This window comes from Hemitrygon akajei, chromosome 1, assembly GCF_048418815.1.
Source record: "Hemitrygon akajei chromosome 1, sHemAka1.3, whole genome shotgun sequence".
Taxonomy (NCBI): domain Eukaryota; kingdom Metazoa; phylum Chordata; class Chondrichthyes; order Myliobatiformes; family Dasyatidae; genus Hemitrygon; species Hemitrygon akajei.
Window position 1 is genome coordinate 153579566 of NC_133124.1, and position 12175 is coordinate 153591740.

At 41.5% G+C, this 12175-nt stretch overlaps 1 protein-coding gene across 1 annotated transcript in view; it reads right to left on the reverse strand.

Annotated features, from left to right (window-relative positions):
• Positions 1 to 12175, reverse strand: part of fer1l6 (fer-1 like family member 6) — a 325837-nt gene that overhangs the window by 137593 nt on the left and 176069 nt on the right. The window contains exons 21-22 of the mRNA XM_073053009.1: positions 8252 to 8386; positions 6770 to 6919 (exon numbers count right to left, since the gene is read on the reverse strand). Of these exons, the coding sequence (XP_072909110.1) occupies positions 6770 to 6919; positions 8252 to 8386 (285 nt within the window). The remainder of the gene's footprint in view (positions 1 to 6769; positions 6920 to 8251; positions 8387 to 12175) is intronic.

The following is a 12175-nucleotide window of genomic DNA, read 5'->3' on the forward strand; positions in this document are numbered from 1 at the left end:
GGGCATATAATATAGCAAAAATTAGTGGGAAGCTAAGAGGATTGAGAAGCTTTCAAAAGCCACCAGGAGGCACCAAAAAAGCCATATGGAGAGAAAAGATGAAATATGAAGGTAAGCTAGACAATAATATAGAAGACCAAAGCTTTTCTTCAGAGAGTAAAAGAGAGACTGGAGTGGATATTTCTAAAAATTGGCAGCATAAAGCCACCAGAAGGCAACTAAAAAAGCCATAAGAAGTGGCAGATGGAATACAGTATCAGGAAGTGTATGGGCGTGTACTTTGCTAGAAGGAATAAATGCATAGACTGATTTCTAAATGTTGAAAATTTTCAAAAGTGAGAGGTGCAAATGGACTTAGAAATTCTTGTTCAGAATTCCTGAAGATTAACTTGAAGGTTGAGTCATTTGTAAGGAAGGCAAATGCAATGTTAGCATTCATTTTGAGAGGACTAAAATATACAAAGGACGTAATGCTGAAGCCTTATAAGGGATTGGAGAGACTGCACTTGGAATATCATGAGCATTTTTAGGCCTTTTTATCTCAGAAAAGGTATGCTGACATTGGAGAGTGTCCAAAGGAGGTTTACAAGAATGATTCCAGGACTTAAAGTTTTAAACATATGAGCAGTGTTTAATGGCTCTGGGCTTGTACTTGCTGTACTTCAGAAGAATGAGCGGGGGATTATTGACCCATAACGTGAAAAGAAGTAGTCTGGACACTAACCTCTACGGAACACAACTAGTCACCGGCACCCGACAAAAAAATGTTCCCTTTATTCTCACTCTTTGCTTCCTGCCAATCAGCCAATGTTCTATCCATGCTAATATCTTTCCTGTATACCGTGTATTCTTGTTAAGCCGTCTCATGTGCATCACCTTGTTAAAGGCCTTCTGAAAATCCAAGTAAACAACATCCACTGACTCTCCTTTGTCCATCCTGTCTGTTATTTCCTCAAATAATTCCAACATATTTGTCAGAAAAGATTTCTCCTTAAGGAAACAATGCTGACTTTGGCCTATATTATCATGTGCCTCCAAATACCCTGAAGCCTCATTGTTAATAATGGACGCCAACATCTTTCCGGCCACTAAAGTCAGGCTAACTGGCCTATAATTTCTTTCTTCTGCCTCCCTCCCTTCTTGAAGAGTGGAGTGACATTTGCAATTTTCCAGTGCTCCGGAACCATACCAGAATATATTAATTTTTGAATTATCATTAATAGTGCCTCCACATTCTCTTCAACTACCTCTTTTAGAATTCTGTGGTGTGGCAAACTGTTAATGTCTTCCACAGTGAAGACTAACACAAATTACTTATTGAATTTGTTTACCATTTCTTACTACCTCTCCAGTGTCATTATTCACTGGTCCAATATCCACTCCATTCCCTCTTTTACTCTTTAAATATCTGAAGAAAAGTTTTGGTAACCTCTTATGTTATTGTTTAGCTTACTTTCATATTTCATCTTTTATCTCCTTATAGCTTTATAGCTGCCTTCTGGTGCCTTTTGGAAGCTTCCCAATCCTCTTAACTTACTAATTTTTGCTATATTTACATGTCCTCACTTTTCTTTTTATGCTCTTTCACTTGTTAACTACAGTTGCCGACTATCTATCTTTCTTCATTTTTCTTTCTTCATCTTTGGGATCTGTCTTGCATCTTCCGAATTGTCTACTGAAACTCTAGCCATTTGCTGATGTGCTCTCATCCATGCTGGAGTTCCCTCCCAATCAGCTTTGGCCTGCTCCGCTCTCATTCCTCTGTAACTCCTTTTAATTTACTGTAATACCAATATATCTGATTTCATCTTCTCAAACTATAGGGTGAATCCTATCATATTACGATCACTGCTTCGTAAGGGTTCCGTTGCCTTAAGCCCCTAATCAAATCTGGTTCATTACACACCATCCAATCCAGAATATCTGATCCCCTCGTGGGCTCAGTCACAAGCTGCACTATTACAGCCATCTCATAGGCATTCTACAACCTCCATCTCTTGGAATCTAATATTAGCACCAACTTGATTTTCCCAATTTATCTGTATATTGAAATCCCTCCATGATTATCAGAACATTGCCCTGTTGAAATATTTATCCCACATCCTGGTTACTGTTTGGAGGCCTGTATATTACTCCCATCAGCATCTTTTTACCCTTGCAGTATCTTGGGTCTACCCAGAAGGATTCTACACCAGGACTAGAAAGAAAGGGGGAAGATCCAACAGACAAGATCTTGGAGGAACTCTGAGTCAGGCAGTATCTATGGAGAAAAATGGACAGTCAATGTTTTTGGCCAAAACCCTTCAACCTGACCCTTTTATTTGGAGTCCACATGAAGGGCCTCAACCCAAATCATTGATTGTTCATTTTTCTGCATGGATGTTTCCCAGCCCGCTGAGTTCATCCAACAATTTTTCTTACTGGATTAAGCTGTAGAATTGCTCTTATAGTTTCACTTCTCTCTATAAATAAACTGAATATATATTTATATAATACCTATAAACATGTCTTTGGTCAGTGAATTTTCCATGAATTTCTGGATTGCTGCCTGTGCCATACAGCAGTGAGGGTAGAAACAGTGAACTTGTAGATTAATGCCTGGCTGAGAAGCTGGTGCAGGGAGCAGAGCTTCAGGTTCTTGGATCATTGGGATCTCTTCTGGGGAGGTATGACCTGTTCAAAAGTAATAGGTTGCACTTAACCCCAAAGGGAACCAATATTCTCACCTGCAGGTTTGTTAAAGCTGTTGGGGAGGGTTTAAACTAATTTGGCAGAGGGTGGGAACCAGAGTGAAGGGACTCAGGATAGGATGGATGGTTAAAAAGATAGCATGCAGTCAGACTGCCAGGAAGGGCAGGCAGATGATAGGACAAAATTGCAGCCAGCAAAATGATTATCAGTGCATTAGGGATGCAGAATCAAAAAGGGTAGCTAATACAGTACTCAGTGTTATATCTCAATGTACAGAGTAGAAATAAGGTGGATGATCTTGTTGCACTATTACAGATGGTCAGAGTCAGATATAATGTTGTGGCCATCACTGAGTCGTAGCTAAAGGATGTTGTAGTTAGGAGCTGAATGTCCAAGGTTACACATTGTATCAGAGGGATAGGAAGGTAGGCAGAGGGGGTGGCGTGACTCTGCTGGTAAAGAATGGTATCAAATCAGTAGAAAGGTGTGACATAGGATCGGAAGATGTTGAATACTAATGCATTGATTTAAGAAACTGCAAAGGTAAAAGACCCTGAAGGCAGTTATATACAGGCTGCCCAACAAGAGGACCACAGGTGAACCACAGGAAATAGAAAAGGCATATTAAAAGGGCAATGTTGTGATAGTCATGCAGGTCAATTGGGAAAATTAGGTTGGAAATGGATCTCAAGAGAGTGAGTTTGTTGATGTTTATGAGATGGATTTTTAGAACAGTTTGTTGTTGAGCCTACTAGGGGATCAGCTACACTGGATTGGGTGTTATGTAATGAACCAGGGGTGATTAGGCAAACTGTGGCTGACAAGGGAAATCAAAGCTAATGTAAAAGCAAAAGAGGACATACAACAAAGCAAAAATTTGTGGAAAAATAGAGAATTGGGAAGCTTTTCAAGCTCTATGGACAGCAACTAAAAGAATCATTAGGAGGGAAAATGTGAAATATAAAAGTAAGCTAGCAAACAATATAAAGTGGATAATAAAACCTTTTTTATTTATGTAAAAAAAATAAGATAAAAGAAAATGAGGTTGGAGAAATAATACTGGAGGACAAGATGACAGATGAACTAGATGAGAATTTTGCACCAATCTTCACTTGAAGACACTAGCAGTGTGCCAGATGTTGAAGGGTGTGATGGAAGTTACTATTACAAGACAGAAGGTGCTCAAAAAACCTGAAAGACTGAAGGGTACAAAAGGCACCAGAACCAGAACTGCATCCTAAGGTTCTGAAAGAGGTAGCAGTAGAGATTGTGGAGACATTAGTAATGATCTTTCAAAAATAAATTGACTCTAGCGTTGTGCCAGATGACTGGAAAATTGTAAATGTCACTCCTTTCTTTAAGAAAGGAGGAAAGCAGCAGAAAGGAAATCATACACGAGGAAATCTGCAGACCTCAGTGGTTGGAAGATATTGGAGTCAATTGTTAAGGATAAGGTTATGGATTACTTGGAAAAACAAGACAAGATAGGACAAAGTTAGCATGATTTGTTTTGGGAATATCTTGCCTGACAAACCTGTTGGAATTCTTTAAGGAGATTACAAGTAGGATAGATAAAGGGGGTGTAGTGGATGTTGTATATTTGGACTTTCAGAAAGCCTTTGACAAGGTACCACACATGGGGCTGCTTACCAAGTTAAGAGCCCATGGCATTATAAGAAGGTTACTGGGATGGTCAGAACATTGGCTGATTGGTAGGAGGCAGCAAGAGGGAATAAAAGGATCCTTTTCTGGTTGGCTGCCAGTGACTAGTGGTGTTCCGCAGGGGTTAGTGTTGGGATTGCTTCTTTTTATGCTGTATATCAATGATTTAGATGATGGAATAGATGGCTCCATTTCCAAGTTTGCAGATGATACAAAGATTAGTGGAGGGGCAGGTAGCATTGAGGAAATGGGTAGGATGCAGAAGGACTTAGACAGATTAGGCGAATGTGCAAGAAAGTGGCAAATGAAATACAATGTTGGAAAATGCATGGCCATGCACTTTGGTAGCAGAAATAAATGTACAGACTATTTTCTAAATGGGGAAAATCCAAAAATCTGAGATGCAAAGGGAGTTGGGAGTCCTTGTGCAGAACACCTTAAAGCATGTAGAGTCAGTGGTGAGGAAGGCAAATGCCATGTAGCATTCATTTCAAGAGGTCTGGAATACAAGAGCAGGGATGTGAGGCTGAAGCTTCATAAGGCACTGGTGAGACTTACCTTGAGGTTTGTGAACACTTCTGGAGTCCTCATCTAAGAAAAGATGTGCTGGGTTCAGAGGACGTTTTCCAAGGGTGTTTCCAGGAATGAAAGTATTATCATATGAGGAACGTTTGATAGCTCTAAGACTGGAATTTAAAAGGATGATGGGGATCTCATGAAAACCCTTCGAATGTTGAAAGGCGTCAATGGAGTAGATGTGAAAAGGAGGTTTTCCATGATATCTAGGTCAAGAGAGCACAGCCTCAGGATAGGAGGGTGTCCATTTAAGACAGAGATGCAGAGAAATTTCTTTAGCCAGAGGTTGGTGAATTTGTAGAATTTACTACCACAGGCAGCTGTGGAAGCCAAGTCTTTGTGTATACTTAAGGCAGAGTTTAGTAGGATCTGGATTGGACTCGGCATCACAGGTTACAGGGAGAATGCCAGGGAGTGGGGCTGAGGAGGGAAAAAATAAAGATCAGCCATTATTGAAGAGCGAAGCAGACCAGATGGGCCTTAATTCTATTCCTATGTCTGATGGTTGCATGGCCTAATTATAGTACAGCTGTTTCTGTTTCACAAAGCCTTAGTTTGCTGTAGCAGGTGTCATTCCACTTGAATCTGACTATTTTATAGGTTAAATTGTTATCAATGGAATTTTGTAATCTATAGAGTATGAGACAACCATGATTTCCTTCACCTTTGTTCTCTCAGCTCATCTTTGTTCATTTTCTGCTCTTGTAACAGTTAATAAAACAATTGTAAGCAACAAGTTTGAAGCCTTTCTTGACTTCTGAAGAACAGTTCAATCACAATATTATCAGGATACAACAGTCTGTTGCTCCAGATTCCTATTTGCAGACTCGTATCTCCACACAGCAGATCCATGGGGGTTTCTTCAGCAAACCTTTGGAAGACTTCACTGTCCTGATGCTGTTAGTAATTTAACTTGTCAGGAAGAGTTGCAATTTATTAAGCTCTGAGCCCACTGCCAAATTTGATTTAGTAGGTGTGAAGAATCAGCAACAGATGAACAGCAGATTCTGCAGGTACTGGAAATCCAGAGTTCCGGAGGAACTCAGCAAGTTAGGCAGCATCAATAGACAGGAATAAAAGTCAATGCTTCAGGCCAAGACTGGAAGGAAAAGGGAAAGAATCCAGAATAGAAGATGGGGGGAAAAGAAAGCAGTACAAGCTAGAAGGTGATAGATGAAGCCATGTGAGGACAAAGGTTGGCGGGTGGCGGAGGAGTAGAAGTGAGGAACTGGGAAGTGAGGGGTGGAAAAGGCAAAGGGCTGAAGTAACATTGATCTGATGGGGCAGGAGAGTGAACCATTGAAAAATGGCAAGGAGGAGGGAACCAGAGGAAGGTGATAGGCAGGTAAGGAGAAGAGAAGTTGTAAAAGAAGAGCCAAAACGGGGAATGGAAGAAATCGGAGGGAGAAGAAATTACTGGAAGTCAAGGAAATCAATGTCCCTGCTGTCAGGTTGTAGGCTATCCATACGGATTCTGAAATGAACTGTCAAAAACCATGCAGATTTAGTTCTAAAATTGATTATATACTTTTTACTAGTATACCGTTATTGAATAGTGTACTTGGTTTGATGGACCAAGGATCGACTGTATTCACAATGTACAGTGTTAGGAATTTGCTGCAGTGTTGGTCATGGCGCAGTATGCAACAAAAACATATTCAACAGTTATAAAAAAAATAAAGAACCATAAAAATATAAAGTTAGAGGTGAAAGTACAGATATGAAATAAAATTTGTGTAAATATATACATTCCAGCAAGTATTTATGATACCTCAGGCATTGTGTTTAAACTGAGGCATTGTATTAAATGGAAATCGACTTCAACATAACACATGCATACCTGCAGGAGTTCAAAGGCCACAAGAAGCTCGCCTCCAGGGGCACTGCCACAGTACACTGGGTAATACCGAAGCACAGAGGGAACATAAACCTGCCCGGCCAGATGCACAGTTGGAAGCGCCACTGTGCTGCCAAGGTATTCTGCCTTACCCTGTAATATAGGGAGCATACAAGAAAATTCAATACCAATAACAATCTGACATAGAGTTCAACCCATGAAAGTAAGATTGGTAAAGGTTCTCAAGTTAAGCTGCCCATCGCCTCCCTCAGGTTCCATTCCTCCTACTTCTTCAATTGTCGTCTCCGATCAAATCCTTTCTTCTTTAGCCCATTACCCACCTATCACCTCCTAGCTTCCTACTTCATGTCCCTTCCTCCATCCCTCCACTATCCCCCCTCTCCTGGCTTCACTTCATCCGCTTCTACTCCTTCCCCTTTCCCCACCTCTTATTCTGGCTTCTGTCCCTTCCTTTCCAGTCCCAATCAAAATATCTCGGCCCAAAACATTGACCGTTTATTCTCCTCCATAGATGCTGCCTGACCTGCTGAGTTCTAGATAGAATTACAAGTTTGAGGGACTTTCTCAGTTTATGCAAGAAGAATAAATCTGTGTATGCACATAATGCATCGTGTAAGCACATTACTTGCTGAATAGTCTGAAGCATTAATCATTGTATTCACAAGTAGAGGTTAATAACAAAAAGAGCTTGCAAATACCACTGGTGGCCTATTAATATGTGGCATGAGCTGAGATAGCACTTGAGATTTCATGCATAATCTTCCATGTCAAATGTAAGGAAATAAGATTTATATTTATATCTTAGTGTTCATAAATTCAGGATTTCCGAAAGCACTTTACATGGAATGAAATTTATAGAAAAGACGGCAGCCGAATTTTGCATTGTGAATTAGAATAGGTTTATTACCACTGACATATGTCATGTGGTTTACCATTTTGTGGTGAAAGTGCAGTGAAATATATAACATATTCTATAAATTATAATAAGAAATATATTAGAATTAAATACTTGTACCAAAAGAGTGCAAAGAATAGTGAGGTAGTGTTCACATGTTCATTGTCTTCAGAAATCTGATGTTGGAAAGGAAGAAACATTTTCTCAGATAATGAGTGTGGGTCTTCAAGCTCTTGTACCTCATCTCTGAAGGTAGCAATGAGAAGAGAGCATGGCCTGGGTGGTGGGGATCCTTAATGATCCTCTCAGAGATCGTCCATAAGGGTCAATTTTAATTATGCTCCTGAAGGAAGCTCTTAGCGAAATCTTAATTGTCAGCCAACATCTAGCTATTGAGGAGGAGAGTGGAGATAGACAAAGCCTGCAGAATTAGTCAGCTTAACTAGCACAGGTGGCTTGAAGGGAAACCAGTAAATGGCTTGGGATGGAGATGGAATTAAACAACTTGACAAACAATAGCTTCTGGTTGGTTTCACCATACTGCAGGCAGATTAATGCTCTATACTCACAACAGCATCTTGATCATAAACTTCAACAACCACCAGGGGAGGATCCAGATTTATTTCTGTTACGTCACCATAAAGCTGGATGTTATTGAACAAGAGCATCTGATCCCAGGTGGGCGTTAACGTCTGCATGATAACCTATCAACAAAACCAGAGGTTTTTGATCTTTGCTTCTTAAAATTAATATTACTACAATACATTTTCTGAATGTATTCATTCATGAGATCATTAGCAATACTAGGAAAGAGACAATGATTTTGGTGAGTTTGGAGTCACATTGTAGGTCAGATGAGTTCATACTGACAGATTTCCATCCTAAAGCATAAACACCAGAGATTCTGTAGATGCTAGAATTCCAGAGTTACATGGACAAATCAGAGTAAATGAGGACTCAGCCTGAAACATTGACTCTTTATCCTTTCCATAGATGCTCCCTGAGCTGTTGAGTTTCTCCAGCATTTTGTGTATTTTATAGGATGATGTGCTGGTTTGCCTATACTGTTCGATTACCTGCTCATAGTGAAATCTTCTCAATACCAGCTGACAGCAGCTGAAAGTCATACTATCTCTATGGGTTAAAGGTCAAAGAGAAGATTAACAATTAATTTTATTTGTTACATTGAAACATGCAGTGAAATGTGTCGTTTGCATCAAACCAAATCAGTGAGGAGTTTGCTGGGCAGCTGTAAGTGTAACCATAGTTCCGACACTAATGTAGCATGGCCATAACTCACTATCCTAATCCTTATCTTTACGTCTTTGGAGCGTGAGTGGAAAGTGGAGCTTCCGGAGGAAACCCTCACAGTCACTGGAAGAACAGACAGGCATTGTCGTAGTGTTATGATAACCGCAATGCTACCATGCACATGGCGTTAAAAGCAGAGGCATACCTGACCTAACATTTCATAAAATTATCCTCTGAAACTCAGGAGGATTTCAACCAAGAACACATGCAAAATACTAGAGGAACACAACAGGTCAGACAAAATCAAAGGAGGGGAATAAACAGTCAACACTTTGGGGCCAGACCCTTCAGCAGGACTGGAAAGAAAGAGGGCAGAAACCAAAATAAGAAGATGGGGAAAGGAAAGGGGAAGGAGTACAAGCTGGCAGGTCAAAGGTCAAACCAGGCGAGGGGGAAGGTAGAAGGGTGGAGGAGACGGGTGGAATAGATAAAAGGCTGAAGATGAAGGAATCTGATAGGACAGGAGAGTAGGCCATAGGAGAAGGGGAAGGAGGAGGGGCACCAGAGAGAAGTGATAGGCAGGAGAGGAGAAGAGAACGTCAACAACAATGGTCTATGTAGATGAGAGATTAAATAAATTTGATACATGGAACAGAAGGAGAAACAAACTGCAAAATTCAACAGGCCTATTGAGGTCAACAGTATGTTAATTTAATCAGTAAACAATCAGTGAATCAATACAAAAAATGAGTCACAAACCATACCTCTTGGTTTTCCTACTGTTCCCCACAAGTCAATAATGGTAACAAATGTGGCAGAGATTATCTAAATATATCATTGACACCAGTTCCCTCAATGGGATCAAGATCATAGCTGCAACCAAATCTGCAGTTTACTCAGGCGTGTAGATCCAAGAGGTAATGCAGAAGGAGCCTCAGCCCTTGAGCCTACCAAACAGGCCTGAAATAGTTGTTCCCTGTGAGTTTCAGAGTGGGGTCTGTAGAAAGGATAAACTGAACTGTGGAAACGTCGATCAGAGATCCATTCAAAAGGGAGCTGAGAAGAAAAATGTAATTGTAATTTGAGAGCTTAACACCAAGGGATATATGTTGTATCGAAAGGACAGGCAAGAAGGCATAAGCACTTGTGTGGCTCTGTTGGAAAGAGATGGCATTACATCTTTAGAAAGAGGTAACATAGGGTCAGACAATGTTGAATCTTTGTGAGTGGAGGTAAGAAACTGTAAAGGTAAGAACCATTATGGGAACTGTAGGCCTCCAAATAGTCGCCAAGATGTGGAGTTGAGATTGCAAAGGGAGCGAGAAAAAGCATAATAAGGGCGATGACACATTTGTAATGGGGGACGTCAATATGCAAGGGGATTTGGGAAAATCAGGTTGCTGTCGGATTGCAAGAGAGAGAATTTGTTTAATGCCTTCAAGATGGACTTCTAGAGCAGTTTATATTCCAGCCAACTCGGGGAAAGGCCATCTTAGACTGAGTGTTGTGTAATAACCCAGATCTTATTAGGGAGCTTAACGTAAAGGGACCCTTAGGAGGCAGTGGTCATAATATGATTGAATTCATACTGCAACTTGAGAGGGAGAAGCACAAGTCATATGTATCAGTATCACAAAATGCAATAAATGGAATTACAGAGGCATGAGAGAGGAGCTTGTCCGGGTGGATTGGAGGGGAATACTGGTGGGGATGACGGCAGAGCTGAGATGGCTGAAGTTTCTGGGAATAGTTCACAAAACACAGGAAAGGTATGTCCCACAGAAGAAGTTGTTCTCTAATGGTATGCAGTATGTGAGAAGTCTGGGACAGAACAATTGTCCCTGATGACTACACCTGTAAAAGGTGCATCCAGCTGCAGCTCCTGACAAACTGAGTTAGGGAACTGGAACTGGAGCTGGACGAACTTGAGATCATTCGGGAGGCAGAGGCAGAAATAGACAGGAGTTACAGGGAGACAGTCACCCCTAAAAGTCAGGAGGCAGGTAGCTGGGTGACTGTCAGGAGAGGGAAGGGGAACAGACAGAATGAGCAGAGCACCCCTGTGGCTGTTCCCATCAACAATAAGTATACCGTTTTGGACAAGTTGTAGTGTTTGTGTCTCTGGCACCGAGACTGGACCCTCAGCTCAGAAAGGAAGGATGGAAAAGAGGAGAGCAGTAGTGATAGGGGATTCAATAGTTAGGGGTAAGACAGATAAGAGGTTCTGTCAGAGAGATCGTGAATCCCAGATGGTCCGTTGCCTCCCTGGTGCCATGGTCCGAGATATCTCAGATCGAGTTCTCAGTATTCTCAAGGGGGAGGGTGAGCAGCCAGATGTCGTGGTCCATGTAAGGACCAATGACGTGGATAGGAAGAAGGAGGGGGTCCTGCAAAGAATTTAGGGAGTTAGGTGCAAAGTTGAAGGACAGGACCTCCAGGGTTGCAATCTCAGGATTGCTACCCGTGCCAAGTGCTAGTGAGGCCAAAAATAGGAAGATAATGCAGCTAAATATGTGGCTAAGGAGATGGTGCAGGAGGGAGGGCTTCATGTTTCTGGACAATTGGGCTTTGTTCCAGGGAAGGTGGGACCTGTTCCGACGGGACGGGTTGCACCTGAACTGGAGGGGGACTGACATCCTTTCGGGTAGACTTGCTAGTGCTGCTCCGGGGGATTTAAATTAGATTTGCAGGGGGAGGGGAACCAGACTATTAGGGCAGATAGTGAGGTGGAAGAGGATAAGAGTCAGTCATGCGAGGACTGCATGTATAGACAGAAATTAAAGGTTTGTACGTGATAGAAATGTTCTCAGGTTCATCTATTTCCATGCATGGAGTATTGTAGGTAAGGTAGATGAGCTTAGGGCGTGGATTGGCACACAGGATTATGACATTATTGCTATTAGTGAGACGTTTGTAGGAAGGGCAGAACTGGCAGCTTAATGTTCCGGAGTTCCGTTGTTTCAGACATGATAGAGGGGAAGTGCTGAAAGGGGGAGGAGTGGCATTACTAGTCAGGGAAAATATCACAGCTGTGCGTAGACAGGACAGCCCGGAGAGCTTGTCTACAAAGGCCACATGGGTGGAGCTGAGGAACGGGAAAGGTGTGACCACACTGATAGAGTTGTATTATACACCGCCATGTAGTCAGAGAGAATTGGAGAAGCAAATCTGTAGAGAGATAGCAGACCGATGTAAGGAACAGAAAGTTGTAATCGTAGGGGATTTTAACTTTCCACATATTG